Source organism: Stigmatopora argus, chromosome 12 (genome assembly GCF_051989625.1).
Source record: "Stigmatopora argus isolate UIUO_Sarg chromosome 12, RoL_Sarg_1.0, whole genome shotgun sequence".
NCBI lineage: Eukaryota > Metazoa > Chordata > Actinopteri > Syngnathiformes > Syngnathidae > Stigmatopora > Stigmatopora argus.
Genome location: NC_135398.1, coordinates 1,769,462 through 1,792,133, shown reverse-complemented (window position 1 = coordinate 1,792,133; position 22,672 = coordinate 1,769,462). Strand labels below are relative to the sequence as shown.

General features: G+C 38.3%; 1 protein-coding gene across 7 annotated transcripts in view; it reads right to left on the bottom strand.

Annotated features, from left to right (window-relative positions):
- Positions 1 to 3,090: 3,090 nt before the first annotated feature.
- mib1 (MIB E3 ubiquitin protein ligase 1) overlaps positions 3,091 to 22,672 on the bottom strand; it is a 49,999-nt gene continuing 30,417 nt past the window's right edge. Inside the window, exons 13-23 of one of the 7 annotated variants that reach the window (XR_013304067.1) lie at positions 14,842 to 14,974; positions 12,254 to 12,340; positions 11,546 to 11,704; positions 10,306 to 10,487; positions 9,482 to 9,671; positions 8,512 to 8,590; positions 8,274 to 8,438; positions 6,288 to 6,359; positions 5,143 to 5,243; positions 3,615 to 3,932; positions 3,091 to 3,452 (exon numbers count right to left, since the gene is read on the bottom strand). Coding sequence is in view for 6 of the 7 variants with exons in the window: in XM_077614391.1 (XP_077470517.1) it covers positions 3,792 to 3,932; positions 5,143 to 5,243; positions 6,288 to 6,359; positions 8,274 to 8,438; positions 8,512 to 8,590; positions 9,482 to 9,671; positions 10,306 to 10,487; positions 11,546 to 11,704; positions 12,254 to 12,340; positions 14,842 to 14,974 (1,309 nt within the window). In the remaining variant the exon portion in view is untranslated. Of the gene's footprint in view, positions 3,933 to 5,142; positions 5,244 to 6,287; positions 6,360 to 8,273; positions 8,439 to 8,511; positions 8,591 to 9,481; positions 9,672 to 10,305; positions 10,488 to 11,545; positions 11,705 to 12,253; positions 12,341 to 14,841; positions 14,975 to 22,672 lie in introns of all 7 variants that reach the window. The other 6 variants (XM_077614394.1, XM_077614395.1, XM_077614391.1 and 3 more) reach the window with 6 other exon arrangements.

Genomic DNA, 22,672 nt, shown 5'->3' with positions numbered 1-22,672 from the left:
TACTTACAAATGCTGGTGCTCAGTGGATATACTGCCCCCTTGCGGCGAAGTCTCAAAGTTGAACGTATTTTCCATACAATTGGTCTTTCCAAATAAGCCACTCAAGTCCTCCGAGTTAATTATGACTGCTTCAATTTCCTACTTTGCTGGCCTCTCTATAAACAAAAGATAAATAGATGAGTGACATAGTAAAACTGTACCTTGTATTATATTCATCACACATTTATTATATATATTGTTCATACAGTGACATAATACAGTAATACCTCACCATTTCGCGGCTTCACTACATCACAGATTTTATTTATTCATTTAAAGTTCATAAAAAAAGTGAAAATCTACGCTGAAACTCACAAGCGGAAGAAACTACGATGTTTTCCGCTTGCTATTAGGACTCAGCACTGAAAAAAATAAAGTTTATTTGTTTTTTTAAGTTTATAAAAATGTGATAACCAGAAGCCACTCTTGGACTCGGCACTGAAAAATGTTATTTTATTTTTTATTGTTTTAATAGGGGTGACCCTACTTTGCGTTTTTTTGAATATCGCGGCCATGTTTGGTCCAAATTAACCGCGATAATCGAGGTATTACTGTACACACACAAACACAAAAAAAAATAAAAAATAGAAAATGACCTCATACATATACACACATATACATATATATATATATATATGTGTGTGTGTGTATATGTATGAGGTCATTTTCTATTTTATATATATATATATATATATATATGTGTGTGTGTGTGTATATATATATGTGTGTATATGTATGAGGTCATTTTCTATTTATTTATATTTATTATATATATATATATATATATATATATATATATATATATATATATATATATATATATATATATATATATATATATATATATATATATATATATATGGCTTTTCCTTTGGTACTCTTGGCTTTAAATGTGTCTTTAAAGCTCAGATTTCTCACCCGCAGCAGAGAAGATCCTGATTTATGTCGTTGACCCCCCCACCCCTGGGGAAGACCTTGAGGACCCCCGCGGTCCGGTCGGCGAGCCTGGGGTTCCAGGCAGCAGGCCTGGCAGACTGGGGGATCCTACCCAGGATCGCGCCGCTTCCCGGGGGGGAAGATAGCGGCGTCTCCGACAACCTGATAGTGCGAAGCGAGCGTCCCTGGCAGCTTGAGGCTGACGCCCCCCCATTGAGGATAGTCAGTGTTCACGTGCACTCTACTCTGCTCATATGGATATATTCTGCCTTTAAAAAGTATGGGAAACTGGTTATGATTTATGAAGACTTCAAAATTTCAAATAACAAAATGGAGGATCTTTTTTTAAAAATAAACAAAAGGCAAAAAACTGCCAATTTGTTGGCTATAGAAAGTTCTTAACTGAATTACCACAAAAAATGAATATAAATATGTGCATTAATATGGGCTGTCCTTATTAAATCAATCAAACTCAAACGTTAAGTGGGTTAAGGTGACTTTAAAATAGTTTTCAAACCTAAAATGAAAAAAAGATAAGTATGATAATGGTTGCATTATTTTTTTTGCTTTCATTTTGATGGTTTGGATGAGAACATCATGACAAAATTCTGATCAAAATGAAAAATTAGTTATGTATTTACCTGTATATGACAACCACTTTTCCCATTTCTACTCGTATTTTAAAAAGAAAAATGTATTGCGACACGAGTTTTACCTTTTCACGAGCCAATCGGACAATTCTGAAAGAAAATTGAGCATAGTATTCATAAAAGTCATTTTACTAGGCAAGATTGATTAATTAAACAAGAAACATGTGCATCAGTTGATTAATATCTCTTAAAATAGTCTTTTTGCATTAAGACACATTAGCGTTTAACAATATAACTCATTTTAGGCAGTGATTCAAGCAACCTAAACTTGAGTATATATTGAATAAATTTCTGCTCATTGCTCTCCGATGAATAAAATAAAATAAACAACAACAAATCATCCGAATATTGCAAACATTTCCATAATTTTTTGACAAATTTACCATTTATAAAAAGAACAAGGAATTTTTGATGACTGCAATTTTCTAAAGAGTTGACTAGCAATTCTATGTTAGCATTCAAATGCTAATTTTGGTTAAACCGCTTCTTAATAAGTTCCCAATTAATATTATTTGTTTTTCATTGAATGTAGTTGTTTTCTAATTCTTCAAATTAAATGATTAGGTGCAGAAATATGCATTTTATTGCCGATTGTAATGTTTTTTTTTGTTTTTTTGACACTCCTCTCATCTAATGCTAATTAGCATAGCTGACCTATCACACTCTAGTGAAGAATCATCATTAGGGTGTTAGCATTTTGAATTAGCCTCCCCTTTCAGCGGCCCACCGGCTGGCTCCTCCCCCCGCCGGGCAGACGCCGCCCAGCGGGGGAAAAGCAACAACGTGCTAATTTAGCCAAAACGTCTTTTACACTTCTGAGCTCGAGTTGAAAAAACAAACAAACAAAAAAAAAACAAATAAGGTCGTTAACAGAGCTTTTCCAAACAAGCCGGAAAAACAAATAGGATTTTCATTGGCGACTTTCTTTTTTATTTCATCTACGTGGTTTGTTTTTAAAGCACTTGTTTTTTTTGCGATACAGACCAAAGAGATTTTTTTTTGTTTTTTTTTTCCAGGATACACGTCGACATTCATGCCAAAAAAGGAGATAACGACGGATACATTTTCCGACAGAAAAATTGGATTTTGAAAAGAAAACGACACAAAAAAACAGAGTTTGGCATCATCGGTAAAAAAAAAAAAAAAAAAAAAAAAAAACATGAAATGATAATAAAAAAATTCAGTCTTCAAAATAAAAGATGCTTGTTTCTGTAGCCTTGTCATTAAAATAAGGCAAATTCCATTCAAATAATCCATAAACTCTGACTAAAAATGAAAGATTCTGGACACTGCTGCATTTTTTTTCATTTGTCAACAAAAACCAAGTAAAGATACTTTGTTTCCGCAACACAAAACAAACCAAAAAGTAAATATGAAAGCATATTTTTTGTTGTTGGGGGGGGGAGGCGGCTACATATTAGAAAGGCAGTGACACCTAGAAATCCTATTTTTTTCTTTTGGGGGGGGGGGGCGGCAATACAAAATAATTTATCTACATTTCCACTTAAAAGTTCTAATAGATTTGAATCTATCTCCATAAATGCTGACTTTTTTTTTTTGGCGGAAATACACTTAAATAAAGGAAAATATACCAGACAAAGAGCACCTATTTCACCCCCGCGGACGAATTGACTGCTTGCGTTTGCGAACCGGCAAATGGCAAAATGACAGAGACGGCTCATCACGCGATAAACGTAGATGAGAGACTTTTAACAAAGTGAGCTTCTACCTTTTCTTTTCGAACGTGTCGTCGACAAAGTGAGCTTCTACCAAAAAAAGCGAAGGTCGACCCGGTGACGTCGCCGTTTCGTCGTCTTCGTCGTCCTCCTGAAAAAAAAAAACGCTCGGTACGGTCCCAAGACTTGCATAAAGAGCAATCGGGGAGATTAAAAACGTGGCTAGAATGGGGGGGGGGGGGGTGCTGTGACATTTGATAGACACAAAAAATCAAAAATTGAAAAAATTTGAACAAAAACGGAGCGGGCCAACCTCTTGCATTAGATCGTCGCCGTACAGTCATTATCGGGGGTGAGATTGGGGAGGCGTGGCCTTCAAGTTCAAGGGAGGATTTTGAAGTAGGGGTGCGCTTTGGTGGCTGGTGGTCAGTTCGTAGGCCTTGGGGAGGGGGGGAAGGAAAATAAAAATGAAGAAGAAGGAGTCTGGCATTTAATAGAGGAGGATGCGGCGCTCGATGGCTTTGCGGCAAATGGGGCACTCGCTCATTCGGTCGCCGCACAGCTGGCAAGTGCCGTGGCCGCACATGAAGATCATGTTCTTCAGACGGTCCAGACATACGGGGCACATGGTCTGTGGGGGAGGACAGAAAGAGGGACTAGTGGTGGAAATGGCTTTATAGGTTTTAATGAGAAGGTCTGATTGAAAAAATAAATAAAAAAAATTGGTGGTCTGTTGGTCTGCCTGAGATTTAGACTTGCTAAATGCTATGTAAGAATGGCAGAATAAGGCTAGTCATGAATAACAGAGCTGGCAACCTACGTCGAACCCATTTCTGGAGTTTTGTTTTCTTCAGGAGTGAATGTGAAACGTGCAAATTTGATGTAAAATAATAAAACATGTGTTATGTGTCAAAGTGCGATAAAAATGTGAAAATCCAGGCTGAAACTCATAAGCGAAAGCCACTTTTGCTACGATGACTCAGCATTGAAAAAAAAAGTTATAATAGGGGTGACTCTACTTCGCAATATTTCAATTATTTGTTATTATCTGTTTTAGGATCAAATTCAAATGAAGAATATAGATGTATATTCAATTTGCTGATTTTCCCCCTTTTAAATCAATCATTGTCATTTTTTTAATCCACTTTTTCTGTGTTTTTAGTTCAAAAATCATTTTGTAAAATCTAAAAATATATTTTAAAAAAAGCTAAAATAAACATTGCGGAATTTCCAGGCATTTCAATTGGAAATTTGGCACTTTTCCGAAATAGTTGCTTAAAAAAAACATTGAGGTGACAGTTTGAATAAACTCCTGAAAATCCAAGGAAATTGGCAGCTATGGAATAAGTTCAATAAAAAAACATATTTAAAAATCTGATTTGTTCATTTAAACTACCCACGATAATAACATGTATTCATTTCCATATTAGGTGCACTTCCGACTTATTTCCTAGATGTAGCTATTCCAAAAAAAGCTTTAAAATACATTGAGTAAATACACTTGACCTTTAAAAGTCTTTACAAGCTTATGGCCAAACTACTTCGGGACTTTTACAGTTTTTATTTATTGCTTATTGAACTGAATTGTAAATCTTTTCTTCAATCTACTTCATTGAGTGACGTTATTACAGTTCCTAAACTGCCATTGATGGTGATAGACGCCCAATCTTATTTTGATGGTGAACTTGGGAGTCAAAATACATTTTATCAGGGATTTTGGTGTCCCATGAGCTAACTTCTACCATGTCATCAACATTAGGCCATATCAGCTGGCGTTTTGGAATAATAAAATGTTCCCGTCGTATCGCATGGCGTCAGTGCGCCGGGGGCCCCGGGGTCACCTGCTCCTTGATGTCCTGCAGCTGCTGCTGAAGCTTTTGGACGTCGGCGTTGACGTTGGTGTTGTCCTTGTCGCGCTGCAAGGCGGGAATGTTGCCGCTGGCTGTTTGGGAACATCACAATCACACGCGCGCATTTTCAGAGGAATTGGCGAGGCCGCCCGTCTTTTTTGTTTGGGCGCCATCTCCGTGACGATTGGAGCGCAAAGAGCGCATTTGGCGGCGCACGCCTTTTATTGCCCTTTAAAAGGAGATGGTTTAACCGGCGAACGCGTTTGGCATATTAAGGACCGTAGTAAGTGGAAAAATAAAAATAAAAATGGTCCAGTGGCTTTTTGGCACATGTGCTCTCAATGAGGGGCTGATTCAGAGTTGGACGTAAAGTCTCGCTGGTGAAGTCATGAAATTCAATACGCAAATAATTACGCTCAGCGTTGATGGTATTAAATGAACAATATGGCTATTAAAGTCATTGTATTTGGCTTGAGTGATGAAAAGTTCACTGTTAACCTTGGCTAGTTCCTAATGGTAATTCAACTCATTGATTTATTAATCATTATTTTTGTTTTGTATTTATATTGTTATTATTTATGGATGATTTATTTGTCTGTTTGTTGTTGTTATTGTGCACTTGGGGGTGAGGCTTTAAATGTCATTATTCTTGTATAATGACAATTAAAGCATTCAATTGAGTTCAATTCAATCCAATTCGATTCTTTGCAATTCAATTCTTTGCAATTCAATTCTTTGCAATTCAATTCTTTGCAATTCAATTCTTTGCAATTCAATTCTTTGCAATTAAATTCTATTTTGTGCAATTCAATTCTTTGCAAATCAATTCAATTATTTCTGTGCAATTCAATTCTATTCAATTCCATGGAATTCAATGCTATGGAATTCAAGTCAATTCTTTGCAATTCAATTATATGCTATTCAATTCAATTCTATGCAATTCAATTCAATTCGCTTCAAATTTCAATTTTAGTCTCAGGCAATAAATAGTCTTTTTTTAAACAGCTAACAATTCTCGCATTTGACTGTATTTAACGGTGGTGCACGTGTAGAAAAAGAGGGTGCGTGTGTTGGGGGTCTGGGGGGGTTTCAAGGCTCTTGATAAAGGGAGAGGGGGCTTGTGGAGGCATACTTACACCAACTTAGTGCCAGATTGTTGGGCTGGAGAAGATCCTGCGACCCCCCTGCCATAGAGTTAGTGCTCCCTGCTGGGAACAACCAGTCACATTGTTACAGCAGCTAAGAGCTAGCTAGCTAGCAGCTAGGAGCTAAAGCTAGGCCTCGAGGACTAGCCCAACTACCCACTACGAGCCTCGGAAAGAGGTTTAGAGGGTGGAAAAAATTAAAAAGCCAGCAGGAAATAAAGATGGGAGGGGGAGACCGGGACCTATTGGATTGAATCCCTAGCATTTCATGCACCTGAATATTAGCATCTGTTGTTAAGGGATTAAATTTCATTTGCATGGTAGCATAGCTGCTAACCCCCACAATCCCCGCCCCCTTTCCTGACACAGAGAAGCCACGCACCAGATGACATACAATAAATAATAAACGAACATTTGGTGACCTTGAGACATTTTCCCTTTTAACTCAACACAAAGCAGAATGTGTGACAACTGAACCGGAGGGGTGGAGTCTCAAAATAACAAATGGCATTTTTTTCCCATAGACGTACAGATGAGTGCGCCAGCGTAGCCTAGCTTGACAAAAAAATAATGCTAACCTTTGATCATTCATTACCTGTGGTTGACGCCTTCAGATGTTCAAATGGATTGGACATCCAAAGGGAGACAAACCATGCGACATGATTGGACGGCTAATATATTATACTATACTATTTTATACTACAGTGGTACCTCGTCATACGACCGCTCGTCATACAATATTCTCGTCTTACGAGGGAAATTTCGATCGAATAATTCGCCCGTCATGCGGTCAAAATTTTGTGATGCGACCAAGCCAGGTCTTTTTTGCATATCTTTCGTGTATAACAATATCTACGAGCACGGAACGATTAATTCAGACGAGTTTCTCCTAAGACCAGGAAACGCGCATGCAAAAAGAGGGCTTTCTGGGTAATGAAGTATACTCGTGCACACAACACCAACCGATAGGCAATGGCAACCTTTCTGAGAATAAAACTTCATTACGCACAATCAATACGTGGGTAAGCTCAACTATTGTATTTCCTGTTATTCTTTCTAAGGAAAGAAGCTCCCGCCATCGTTCTTTAAAGACTACGTATTTCTCGTTGGCAAGTGGTCGTCGTGCGTTATCCTATTGTGAGGATGACATTTGTGTGCATCATTTTGGGAATATTTTGAAGGCAATACAACAGCAAACAGTCCATCGATAGCGAACGTGAGGGCGGAGGCGTGGCAAACCGCCAACCCGGAAAACGAAGGTAACAAAAGATTACAACAAAATTAGAATTCAGTTTTGTGTAAAGTTACATTAAACGTATGTTTGAGTGTCTGTATATATTAATCCAAGTTCATTTAAATTTGTTTGTTCCGTTTATGAGTGCGTTGTCGTGGAAAAAAAAACGAACCCCGCCCACGTCTCTGTCTCCCGTCGGCGAAATCTGCCCAATTTTAGTTAGATTAAACACATTTTATTACTATTAAACCACTAGTTATGTGTTACTTTGTTAATAGATGGCGAATTAGAAGAAAAACAACTTTTTTTCCAATCCAATATCCTGTTTTTGGTGTTTTTTTTCAGAGGGTTGGAACGAATTAATTTGTTTTTAGTTCATTTCAATGGGAAACGTCCGCTCGAGTTACTAGAATCTTGTCATACGAGCTCAGTAGTCCCGGAACGGATTAAGCTCATATCTCGAGGTACCACTGTACTATTTTATACTATCTTTAATTTGTTGTTTGTTTTTAGGTCATCTAATAGAAAATCTAGAACTCACGTTACTTTCCCCATGAGGCAAAATCCAATCCATTAAAAACAGAATAAGACAGCAAATCATAGATCATTTTCAAATAGATGCAAATAGACATAACATATGAGTGAGGCAAAGAAAAGTAAGGAAGGCATGCTTTCAAAAAAAGGGGAAAGGAAGTCAGAAAAAAAAAAAGAATTAAAAGGGAACATGTGGAAGATTCACTCACTAATGTCATCATCATCATCATCATCCACATCATCATCATCATCATCTGCGGCATCATCATCATCATCATCCTCCATACCTTTCCCCCCGCAACAAAGCACAAAGGGGGTGCGGCGCTCCACCACAGCCCGACACTGTACGCATTTCTTCATGAGGCTCGCACAGTCTGGAAGGGCAAAGGTCAAGAAAGTGTTGATTGGCATCCTACCCACTTTTGCGTATCGGACACGCCCACTTACTCTCGCAAGCGCACATGTGGCCGCAGGGCTGGAACAACACAGCCGCTTTTTTGTCAGAGCAAACCACGCACTCCTCAATCTGGAGGGAAAACAAAAGGGGAATTGAGGCCATTTCAACAAATGCGGGAGCTTTTTTTAGCTCATTTTTACTGTATGTATATAAAAAATAAATGCTTTTATTTTTTTCAAAAGGGTTCTGTAATGTATGGAAGCTTATGGCATTCACTTTAAAAATAAAAATAAAAGCCCTGGGCATTTTTTTCCAAATTAATATATTTTTGGGGTTGTTTTTTGGAATGAATTATTTTTTTTAAACTTTGTTTTTTAAATAAATGTATTTTCTGGGGTTGTTTTTTGGAGTGAATTATTTTTTGAAAACTTTGTTTTTTAAATTAATGTATTTTTGGGGGTGTTTTTTTAATTTATTCTTTTTTTCCCTTTGTTTTTCAAATTAATTTATTTTCTGGGGTTGTTTTTAGAATTATTTTTTTTCCTTCGCTTTTCAATTTTTTTTTTCTCGGATTGTTTTTGGAATTAATTATTTTTTGAAAACTCAGTTTTTCAAATTAATTTTTTCTTCTTCGTTTTTCAAATAGTTTATTTTCTGGGGTTGTTTTCTGAATTTTTTCCCTTCGTTTTTCAAATTAATGTATTTTAAACATTTTCTGGGGTTGTTTTTTGAATACATTTTTTCTTCTTTGTTTTTCAAATTAATTTGCATTTAGTGTTGTTTTTTAAATTAATTTTTCCTTCTTTGTTTTTCAAATTAATTTACATTTGTTGTTGTTTTTTCAATTATTTTTTTTAGTTTTTGTTTTTCAAATTAATTTACTTTTGGCGTTGTTTTTTTAATTAACTTTTTACCGGTTTATAGGCATTATGGGGAGCTTTTTATTAAAAAGATAATAATAAAATAGGAGTTATACTAAGATGCATTATATTTGTAGTTTTTTTTCTTTTCTTGCAATACCTTTGTGCGTGATTGGACCTGATCTTTACAGATGAGACATTTCTTGACCCGCGGCGAGCAGAGCGAACACGTGGCAATGTGTCCGCACGGTCCAAAAAGAGTGTCTCGCTTCATGTCCGAGCACACCATACATTCGTCCAACGACTCCATGTTGCTGTTTAAAGACGGGCTGCGGGTGCCCACTTGACCGCTGCGGAATCAGAACAGTACATTTAGTGGAACTTCTATTAAGATTTAAAATTAAAATAAAAAATAAAAAAAATTGCTAGAGACATCCAACCATTGGAGTATCAATATGCTTTTATTTTATTTTTGCCCAAACTACAGCCCACAAAGGAATCTTAAACCAGCCTACCTTCTGTTGCATTTCTCCACTTGAACACTAGAGGGAGTGAGTCACTTAAACTGTGCCTTTCCACTATTTCCAATCAATTAGAAATGGTAAAATTTCAATATTTTGCTTTGTAGAAATACATTTATATTTTTGAAAAATCCAATTTGACTTATCTCGCAATTTTTTTTTACTTGTTTTGCAGTCGCTTGACCTTTAGATCATAAACGCTTATTATATATTTTACAATATCCTTAGATATGTGTAGTAGTTGATTTTTCTGACAGCAGCAAAAAAGTGTAGACATCCACAAGGGACTATAGATGGAAAATTATCCCTCGGCTACAACCTTACATATTTACATCTATATGTTGATTAATATGTGCTGTCCCTTTTTAAATAAATCAAAGTCGAATTCAAAGCCTTGGCTAATTTGGCGTATTTTTTTAGAGAATCGTGAGTTTGACTTTGTCAAAATGAAAGGCAATGTCACCTGCTCTTCTCTTTGTGGCATTTGGCCAAGGCTTTGCAGAGGCTGGGGTCCGGACACAGATCCAGGGGGGACTGGCCCTTCTTGTTCCGAATGGTCAGGTCGGCCCCGTTGGCGGCCAGGAAGCAGGCGATGGAGGCGGCGCTCTTCTTCTCGGCTCCCTGGGTGCCTAAGCCCATGATTAGCTGGAACAAAAACAAACAAACAAACAGTCAGTAAGCCATCGTAGACGTGTGCGCGATCCGTCTCAGAGTGCTAACAGACCACGAGCAATTACAGCACCCCCAAATAGTACCAATCGACCATTTTTACCAAACTACTAATTACGAAAATGCTATCAATGTTGTTTTTCAGCAATTTCCACAGAATTTTTTAATTTTTGTTTTGTTTTTGGCTCAACATTTTAAGTTACCGTGACGATTTATTTTGAAACGCGACGCTCATTCGTTCACATTCTGAACCGCTTATCCTCGCAAGGGTCACGGAGGGTGCTGGAGCCAATCCCAGCTGACATCAAGTGGACGACAACCTGACAAACAACCGATCAGTCGTAGCTAGAGACAATTTAGCGTAGAATTAGGGCACTTTTTATTGAGAAAGGATGTTATTGTTGGCACTCGATAAACATTATTAAAAAGTTGAGATGATTAGCTTATTTTCTAATGTGGAGGGACAATGTGTTTTACCTGCATAAAAAGTTTCAACAAATAAATCCTCTTTAGAAAATGAAGTATATGAATAAAATGTTCATCAGTGGCATTCATTGGAAAAAAAAACGAATTAACACGTAAAAGTACACAAGATTATCCTGGCTATAAAATAAATCATGCTTTAAATAAAGCTGTTTGTTGAGAAATACTGCTACCTTGTGGCGTTTGCTGGAATTGACCATTGTCGTATGTTTTTATGTTAGCATTGAAACGTTGTATTTAGTAGTATTGGCCTGGAATGATGTAAAAGTAATATTAGAATGGTAACAATGTGGAAAAAAATATATTTTAATAGGTGAAATTGTAACCAAAGTTCTCATTACATTTTATAGTCATTAAAATGTCCATGAAAAATGTGTTTTCATCTTTTGGTTGGTGATTTACTTTTGAGAAATTGAGGATTTTCCTTCACTGCAATCTAAATGAATCGAAGCAATACCAATTTTGGAGCTTCGGTTGACTTTCACGTTTTGGTGAAAAGTTCTCCGTTATTCTAAATTTGTAATAAGAAAAAAAGCAAAAGAATCACCTACCGTGTTCTTGGAGGGTTCCCATGGCTCCACTTTGCTGACGTCCTGCATATCCTGGAGTTGCCGCAACTGGGACAGCGTGTGGTGTCGCAGTGCCTCGTGGAGCGGCGTGTCCCCGTCCTTGTCCTGCACGTCCAGCTTGGCTTCGGCTCGCACCAGCAGCTTTCCCGCGAAAGAGAGTAAAAAATATATATTAATATTTTTTTATACGCGGGCACCGTTGAGTTTCACGATGGTGATGATTGAACTTCAAAATGTCCCTTTTTTATTATTGAGTCCACAAGAGGGCAGCATTGTAAACTCAATATTAAAAAGAGCAGTTTGTCTATGTTTGACCCTAAGTACAGTAATACCTTGACCAAGCTCGTATGTCAATTTGCTCGGATCTCAAAACAATTTTCCTGCATATAAAATAACTCCATAAAAATTAATCTGTTCCAACCCTCTAAAAATTTAAATTGAACTTAAATGAACTTAAATAACTATACACACAATTAAAAATAAGGATTGTCATACGCTTTTTTTTCTCACCACATTTCGGCTTGCTTTGTTTTTTCACTGATTAACGCAATACCAAAAAAACGCGTAAAAAATGCTCTAAAATATCTCAGGGCAAGAAAATGTGCTTGGAATTTAGACATTTCTCATATGTTGGGACACTCGTATGTCAAGGTATTACTGTAAAGACGAAGAAGACGTGGGCTGTCTTACTCGGACGATCTGGGTGTGCTGCCGCTCCACGGCCAGGTGTAAGGCAGTCTGTTGGTTCACATTCTGGATGTCCAAGCTGGCGCTGCCCTGGAAAGCGGCAGAGAAAATCATTCCAAATTAAATTTAATGTGGAAAGATATCGGTAAATAAAGCCCTGGTGTAAACATGACATTTTGCAATAAAAAAGGGTTTTTGCTTACATGCTAGCTAGCTAGCTAGCATGTAAACAAAAAGCAAGCTAGCTAGCTAGCCAACGTTAAAATTTATTCGTACTTATTTAAAATTGCTAATAAAAAAAGGAAACAAAATTCACGTGGAAAGATATCAGTAAATAAAGCACGGGTGTAAACATACATTTTGCAATAAAAAAAAACGTTTATGCTTACATGCTAGCTAGCTATCTTAGCCACCGCTCGTTGAAATTCAGTCAAAATTATTTAAAATTGCTAATAAAAAAAAGGAAACAAAATTCACGTGGAAAGCTATCGGTAAATAAAGCATGGGTGTAAACATGACATTTTGCAATAAAAAAAGGGTTTTGCTTACATGCTAGCTAGCTAATTCCAACGAGCGGTGGCTAAGATAGCTAGCTAGCTATCTTAGCCACCGCTCGTTGAAATTTATTCAAACTTATTTAATATTGCTAATAAAAAAAGGAAACAAAATTCACGCGGAAAGATAGCGGTAAATAAAGCACAGGTGTAAACATGACATTTTGCAATAAAAAAACGGTTTTGCTTACATGCTAGCTATCTTAGCCACCGCTCGTTGAAATGTATTCAAAGTCATTTAACTACAATTAAAATGGCAACACAAAATGAATTTGTGTTATCAATAAATCAAATCAAAATTTAGCGGGCAAATATTTTGAGTATTTCTGAGTAGGCTGTCGCGTTTGACATTTCACGAGATTTGCGTATTGTCATGCAAGATTGCTGTTTGACTATTCAAGTCTATTTTCCATTAAACTTTTGAAGGTTGCATGAAAAAAGAAAAATGCAAATCTTTATTGCCCGAACGATGACAAACGGTCAAAACGGCGAGGCTCCGCGTAGCATAACGCAACCTTCTGTTTGTTTAACCTTGTTTGTCAAGAGCATATAGCATGTGCCCTGCGCAAAAAAATAAATAAATAAAATGAATAAAATTATCCAAACAACATCAAAACGTGTGATTACACCCCAAAATTGCAAACTCCTCATCTGAGAAGAAGGCGCGGGGGAAGCTAATCACGGCCATCTCCGAGCTCATTAATTCTGCCAGAAATAAGACTCGGCTGGCTGGCTAGGAAATCTGCAGCGCAACCCGCAGAAAGGCCGCCTATCAGCCCGTTGCGGAGAATTGCGGGGAGGGGGCGAGGAAGGGCGAGGAATTCCGAGAGCATGCAGGGGAGGAACGTTGCAGCGAGATTTCTGCTCTGCGCCTCATGCTCCGTAACCCGAGTTGCTGCTGAGTCAGGTGACTTTTGCAGCAAATTCCCGTGCAGTGCTAACGGACGTGTGTGGCTCGCGAGCTGGAAGTGGCCCGCTAGAGCACTGTTTTCCTAAGCCTTTTTGAGCTGCGGTACATTTTTTGCATTGAAAAAAATCTTATCAGCTGAAATTTTTTGAATTTAAAATGATGTCGCCTATATTTACAAAAGTCATTCTTATTAAAGTTTTATTAGCAGGAATCACATAAAGCTCCAGAATCTAATTTGTTCACACTGACTTAGCTAATGTCCCCAAAAGTTGATGTCTGGGGACCCTGAACGACTTCCGGTTTGAGTGCCCTGAATATTCCGTTTTTTATAGATCTAAAACAATGTTTATTTTAGCTTTTTTTTTTAAATATATTTTTAGATTTTACAAAATGATTTTTGAACTAAAAACACACAAAAAATGGATTAAAAAATGACAATTATTGATTTAAAAGGGGAAAAAATCAGGAAATGTAATATACATCTATACTCTTCATTTTAATTTAATCCTAAAACAGAAAGTCAGCACTCATCATTGACTTTCCCGGGCCACACAAAATGATGCAGACCATTTTAGATATAATATTTAGATTTTTTTTATAAATTGATTAAAAGAACTGGATTAAAAGCCCTGAATATTCAGTTTTTTATAGATCTAAAACAATGTTAATTTTAGCTTTTTTATATATATATATTTTTAGATTTTACAAAATGATTTTTGAACTAAAAACACAGAAAAAAATGGGTTAAAAAATGACACTTATTGATTTAAAAGGGGGAAAAATCAGGAAATGTAATATACATCTATACTCTTCATTTTATTTTTAAAAATAAAACATAAAGTCGGCACTCATGATTGACTTTCCCGGGCCACACAAAATGGGCCGCCACTTTGAAACATGTGATCTAAGGCGAATTGTGAAAAATTGCAAAGCCGTGATTGCACGCATTGGGGGGAGGAGCCTACACGGCCTCGGAGATGACACTTTGGAGGCGGAGCAAACCGTATGGATTCAATAAAAAATGAGAAAAAAATGCATCAGCTTTAAGGGGCTTAGTACAGCTCAACTGTCGTCGCCAGGAATTTGCAAAGTTTCGCGACTCCGCCCACTGGCGTCGGCGTGGTTACCTGATGGACCAGCAGCTCCGCCACCTCCACGTGGTTGTTGAGGGCCGCCAAATGCAGCGCCGTGTAGCCGTCGTCCTTCTTCTCGTCGACGATCCACGGCCGGGGAAGCTTGGACAGCAACACTCGCATGGCACTGCGCAAAAGGAGACACACAATAAAAAAATAAGACATTATGGTGGAAAATAGCCATGGGAAATGTTCCATTTTTGTCTATATATTGCACGACTGAGATGGGATGTAAACAAGTCGGATTATTTTTATCCGTGGCGCATTTGTAAAGCACATTTAATCAATTTAAAGGATGAGTGGCTCTCCCAAAAGCGCCGTTATTTACAAGTGTCGCCGGGCGGGATTAATCACGGCCGTCTTATGACAACTGTCACGTGCCCCATAAAAAACAGTTTTCCGGGCGCCGTATTTTACAAAAAACGTGCGTCAAAATGACAGATTTATCGCTGGAAACATAAATCTGGAGGCCGTACGCGTAGCTTTTAATTTAATGTACAATGTTTGGGTAGATCGCTGTTGGTTGGGAATGTCATTAAAGCATTTCATTCATGTTTCACCATAAATTATCATTTTATGGCTGAATCTGATAGCGATTCAGAAAAAAAAATGTCAGCAAGTCAGTTTATTTGAACAATATTTACAGAAAACAAATCAGTCTTTAGTCTCAACTTTTGCCGTTTTGGTTATATTATTCATTATTTATTACCTGCGAGTCTTTTTTATACATATACCATATTTTACGGATTATAAATCGCAGTTTTTTCATAGTTTGGGTGCAACTTGTGTGTGAAATTATCTACCGCCCGAGTGTTCTTCATGCTAGAGTTATAATTAATATTTTACGTTGTTACTGACATTACCAGGCATGTTGTTACTCATGTAACGTTATTATACCGTTGTTCTCTATTTTATTTTTATTTTAAATTGCCTTTCAAGATGATATGTTTTTGGTATTGGATTTTATCAAATACATTTCCCCCAAAAATGTGACTTATACTCACTCCATTGTGACTTATGTTTTTTTTTCCTTCTTAATTTTTTTATTTTTATTTTTTAGCTGGTGCGACTTATAAGCGGGTGTAGTCCAGAAAATATGGTAGTCATTTTAATAATGGCATTTTGGGGTTACGGATGTGGTAAAATTAACTATAGTTTAGCAAGCAATGTTAGAAAAAAAGTAATTAAAAAGTGTAAATAAATGAAAACTACGAGAATATGTGCTATTCAGAGGCTCAAAAGGTGCATTCAGAATATTCGTAACGTCTACTAATGATTTATCAACTAGAAAATAAGTGGATTTTTTTTAATCGCTCCGCATGAAACCGTAAATATGAAGTATTTGTTGAAAACGTATTGTAAAATGTTGTTTTCTTTTTTAAAACTAAATCCAGATATGGAGAGATCTTCAGGATAAAAGGGAAACGCCATTTGTCACTTTTTGGACCCCAAAGCGTCTCATTGGTAGTCAAAAAACAATATTTTTTGCACATTTTTGCACTATTTTTTGTCTAACTTATGTATTCTGATGCGAAATAAAAGCGGGGCAGTAGTTTCTGCTTGAGGGTCCGGCCCAAGGAATCCCCGCATGGACAGAAATCAGAAGCGTCGCTGTGCCGCATCTGATTTCTGTCTCGCTCTCCCGTTGCACCTGCATTGCTCGGAGTCATCTCGGCTCGGACTCCTCTATGCGGAGGCGCGCCGCTCGGCCGCCATGGCGGCCGTGCCCCTCCCGCCTCGTTGCGCATTCGCCACGAACCAACTATTTGCTCGCCTACTGTAGATTTAAGCTCTGAGGGGGGGGGGACACGCTTCGCTTTGGACTAATTTAATTGGTCGTGCTCCCGACGGGAAGGAGCTTCCTGCTTTGGCAATGATGTAAGAAAAGTCCTTGTCACGTTAGATTCTTGCCTGAAGCCGAAACACGTGAGCGGCCATTGGAAGTTCATTTTGACGGAGATGAAATTGGCGTGGAAATCTAGAGAGCTGCAAAATGTCAAAAAATGTTATTTTGTAGTGGTTTTGGTTTAAGCTAGCACGCGTCTACGCTGCTTGAAACAATCGATGAAAAGGAAGTGAGCACCCTACTTCACTTTCAAAATAATGGAGCGTTTTGAAAAAAAAATGCAAAAAATGTATTTCAGACTTGCGGTTCAAAATGAATCGAAGTTGAAATGGCGAGCCAAAAATGAAAACTATCAACGATTAGATTTTTTTTTTCCATGTAAATTGCTGGAAAAAATATTTTTTTAAATGCAAAATGCGTATTTAGTAGTTTGGTAAAAACTGGCGCTGTAAACTACGGAGGATTCGATGCTAGTAAAGGTTTATGAGGCGTTAAATTCACTCTATAAAAATAATACACACAAAAATTACAGATAGTGCATTAAAAAAAATCTCAGTCACTTTACAGTAATCCCTCGAATATCGCGGCTTCAACTTTCACGGTTTCACTGCATTGCGGATTTTTGGGGGGCAATTTTTTGGGGGGGTTATTTCATAAAAATGTGAAAATCCACACTGAATCTCCTCCGCTTGCTACTTGGACTAAGCACTGAAGTTAAAAAATATATATATTTATTTATTTATATTTGTTTAAATAGGGGTGACCCTACTTTGCGGTTTTCATTTATCGCGGCCATTTCAGGTCTACATTAACAGCGATAATTGAGGGATGACTGTACTTTTGGTTCCCCAAACCTTGCTAGCTTCATGCTATAATCCACATTAGAAGACATACTAATTGATGCGCTAACTGATATGATTTAATTAATGATGACCGAATTATCATGAGGTTTTTTTTTCGACCACAGAATGAGTCCATGTTTGTTTGTAGGCAATTGTAAGTGTGAAAGTGGGTCCCCCCGTGGATTGTGTTATAAAATTATTGACCAATATTGATCCATATATTGAAGTAATTTGGGGAAATTGAAGTCTTTTAGTTGCGGAAAATCCGGTACTTGCCATGAATTAGCCAAGATTGCAAGAGCGAGTTTTTCGTTGACCTTGCGAGGAGCTCATAAACAAAAGCAAGACTCATTTGGACCATTCACTCAGCTGTGAAAAGGACTTCAAGAGATTGTTGTGTCAAATGTATTTACGTTTGGCCAGGCTTCATGGGGCTCAGCCTTGCGTGTCCATTTGGACACTCGTTAATTGGTTTCTTAAATGGAAAGCTGGCTTTCAAGTAAGTGTCACAAAGTGTGTGGAAACAAACGAGAATGAAGGTGCGGTTACTTTTAGAATTTTTTTTTTTTTACATTGACCTGCAAAAAAAAAAAAAACTCATTCTGAAATATGCATGACATGTCAAATCTAAAGCAGGCCATTTTGATGTAATTCATGCATTAATCAGTGGCTAAGAACTGATGTCAATGGAAGGGGACCTGAGGACCACAAATACACTGCAAAAAATACACCCAAAAAATCTAACCTAATGTATGTTTCTAGTTTTAGGCCCAAACAATATTTCAAACAAGATACTAACTCTTAAAAAACTAATTTTAAGACAATTTGACTAATTTCCATTACCAATGCGTGTTACTTATACAAGCCTTAAACATATAAATGCACTTATATAAACCTTCAATATACTTATATAGGCCTTAAACATAAATTATAATACAAAATATAGCATTGAATCAACTTACAAACAAATTCAACTTATGAACAATCGCTCGGAACCTAACTCGTTCGTAAGTAGGGGAGCGTCTGTATATATAAACTATAAACAGATATAATACCGTATTTGTCGGACTATAAATTGCACCAGCCAAAGAATAAACAACAAAGCGAGCAAAACATACAAAATAAAAGTGCTACCTAAAGTCTGGAAATTACGGTAATACATACAAAAAAAAACACCAAGTCCAAACCATGACCCCTGTCTTACACAGTCAATTAGATATAGTGCTTCACTTCATCAGGGCCAGCCATTGTCGGCGTCGCCGTGGATGGCGTAAATCAAGGCGGCTCGCAAATGAGCCAATGCGGCGGCACAGGTGCCGAGAGACAAGAAGTTGACGGGCCTCGCTAGCGTAAAACACTTTTCATGACCGTGCCGCCAAGAGAATAATTCTCCTCTCCAATGTGACCTTCCCCCGCCGCTTGTACCTGAGGGTCGCCGGCCGGTGCGCTTTTTTTTAAAATGGAAGACGTATCCGCATAAACGGAAGAATTGTGTTGTGATGTGTGAGGACGTGAAAGTCCCCGCAACCAACGTCTTGGTTATCGGTCTAACGTCCACGTCTTGAAGGTTGTTGGCGGGCGGAGAAAATGGCCTGACATGTGCGGAAAGGCTAAGCTTTAATTAGCCTTAAATCAGCTGGTGCTATGGGACGCCCTGATTCATTTATGAAGGCAGAGGTGGCAAGTCAGAGGGGCCCAATGGCGTCTTAATATCCCATTGCATGTGGATGGCCCAATTACTTTCTCCTGCTACCGTCTCGGCGCGCTTGACACTCGCCGGCTTTGCGTTCCTTTCAGTTTAAGTGCACCCGTGCGTGATCTATCAACAAATATCCGTAATGCGTGAATACCGTATTTTCACAGCGATAAAACGCACCGTGAGATAGGGCGCAATCTCATTTGCGGGTAGATTATCTGTTTTTTTGTCAATACATTGGACACCTTGTCCGATAAGGCGCTAGCGTGACACTAGGCTAGCATATGTTATGCTAGCCGCTAGCGTACCTATGTTATGCTAGCCGCTAGCGTATGTTATGCTATCTGCTAACATACCTATGTTATGTTATCCGCTAACGTACCTATGTTATGCTCGCCGCTAGCGTACCTAAGCTATGCTATCCGCTAGCATACCTAAGTTATGCTATCCACTAGCATATGTTATGCTAGCCACTAGCATACCTATGTTATACTGTCCGCTAGCATACCTATGTTATGCTAGCCGCTATCATACCTATGTTATGCTAGCCACTAGTGTACCTATGTTATGCTAGCCGCTAGCGTATGTTGACACTAGTCTAGCATATGTTATGCTAGCCACTAGTGTATGTTGACACTAGGCTAGCGTATGTTATGCTAGCTGCATACAACACTGCATTTTAAGTTGCATTTTTGGGGGGACCAAAAACATACATGTCATCTTCAAAGGTAATTTAAAATTAAAGAGAGAACAACTCGGGAGGTCGATAATTTCACACAAGTCGCACCCCTGGCCAAACTATGAAAAAAAACAGCCACTTATAATCCAAAAAATACGGTACATTTACAATCAATCCACTTTGGCAGGCTTGTTAACATCACTCCTTCCTTTTTTTGAGTTTCAAATGTACATTTTCAAAGTCCTCCTAAACCACCAATCCTCATGTCACTAAACCACACACTCACTTTGAACTTGCAGCTCATTTCTTTCCGAACAAATTGCATTAATTACATAGATTCAATGGGGGGAAAAAAACTAGCTCAAGCAATCCACACAGCACACGATGACGTACGCTACGACGACCCATTCTGCATTTACAACAACCCGCATGCTGCAAAGGACAATTTGCATTCATGAAACCCAGTCTCTCTGGTCAATATGCACACATTGTACTCTCTGCTATGCTAGAGTAGCGCTAACGCCATTTAGAAGGGGGGTGCCGGTGTTAGAACATCGGGTACCCCGCCTCCCCGATTCCTATTAAAAACCTCCGCTAACGACTTTAGACGAGCGAAATTGAAGCATCCGATGTTACGGCCTTTTGCGGATATCAACCTGGAGACAAAAAAAGCTTCTCGGGTGTGCCTTAGCATTCTCTTTCTTAATAATTAAGAGGTGAAAACACCATTTCCTTAGCCTGGGGATGAATGATGGAAAAATAAAGCTATTTTTTCAACACTATTCCCATTTTTTTGTCCAGCCAGCATCTAGCCGAGGAGAATCGTCAGCATTCTTTGTCATGTCCCGGCTTTTTTTTTCTTAGTAATGAAAAATGTCTTTTAATCATGTTTTATATTTCAAACAAAATATTTTTTTTTAAGTGGAAAACGGAAAATATTTGTATATTTATTTTTCGATTTTACAAAATGCTTTTTGAACTAAAAACACAAAAGAAAACAATGATTGATTTTAAAAAGGGGAAAATCAGGAAATGTAATGTACAGCTATCATCATTTGAATTTGATCCTAAAATAGAAACGTACGATTTACTTTCTCGGGCCGCACAAAATAAGGCGGCGGGGCAGATCTGGCCCCCGGGCCGCCACTTTGACACCTGTGCGCTAACCGCTAGGATTTAATTTATGACGACCGAATTATCATGAGGGTTTTTTTCGGCATTTAATTAAGACCAAACTAACAACAACATAGTTGCGTATTATTCAAATGACAGACACTGGGATTGACTTTATGGATGTTTATCACCTCGTGATGGACGTTAAAAGGCAAAGCATATGTGGGAATCAATTCAATGTCTTATCCCAGTGCATAAAGCGAATATATGAAGTGCATTTGTTTTTTAACTAGCCCGAGAAGTATTAGAGGTGTCTGACAGCTTTGTAGGCGCAAGTATATCACGCTTGGCCGATATTTATTAGCCGCGCCGGCTCGGGCCTTTTATAAAAGGTACGAATAAATACCGGCGCATTAGCTTCTCAATGGCTAAATTCATCCCCGACTACTTTTTGCGCGTAGTATTCGACGACGGCGCGCCTGTCGATGAGCGGTCGCGGCTCGGAGAGCTCCACGGTGCCGCCGAGCTAATCTATTGGCTGCCGTCCACGGTCTCGGCTGCACGGGTGGGTGTGACGATGGGTCGCGCGGGAACTGGAGCTTTTATGGGTTTGTCACGTGGCCCGATCTATTGCGCCGCTGCCTTAGGTGGACCTCCTGAGGCACTTCATTCTTATGGAGTGGGCGCTTTGCAATTAAGTTGGAATGCATGTAAGTGGGTGGGTGGTCGCCAGACCAATTACTGCATATACATCTATTTTTTTTAATTATTTACTTGCATTAAGCTAGAAAACTTGGGAAACATAGTGGCGTCTTTTACCTCATTTTATGCAGTGAATTGTGTATTTTTTGAAGGACGGAGTGGGTGGTGTGTTTATTTCTTTTGCTTTTTTGGGGGGATTTCTGGCCAGAAAAATTGCAAGATAAAGAGTGTAGATAATTACAAGTGGATGTTAAATGGAAGACAGTAGTCGCTGGAATATTGCGGTTAATGTAGAGGAGAAGATGGCCGCGATAATTGAAAAATTGCAAAGTAGGGTCAGCCTTATTATAACTACCTTTTTTTTCCAAAGATGACAAAAATCATCTCTAATGACTTCACAGGTTCGCATTTGAAGAAAACAATGACATAATCTGAACCGACCTAATAAATCAGTCTTATCTCGATTATTGCAACTTCATTCATCATAAATTTACTTCTTTTTACTGCTATTAATTTTTTTTTTTTAATTTATGTTCATGAAAATATGAAAATGCACGCTGAAACTCGTAAACGAAAGCCACTCTTGCTACAAGCACCAAAGGAAAAAAAAAGTTATAATAAGGGTGACCCTACTTTGCGATTTTTCAATTATCACAGCCATGTTTGGTCTACATTAACCGCGATATTTGAGGGATTACCGTATTTTTGTTTCCCTTCAAATCAACATAAAAATCAATCCTGAGACCAAACGCAACGACAAACGTAAATAGAAGCCAGCGGACAGATTTGCAGACATCGGCATTTGGCCGTAAAAAGTGTACGTAAGGTAAAGCGGAGGAGCTTTCTCCCGCAGTGTGCTGGCGAGGGGGCGGGGACAATGGAACGGCGTATGGGAGAGAGCCACCGGCTTTCCCAGGTAAAGGCGAGCCCGTTCATAAATCACTTTT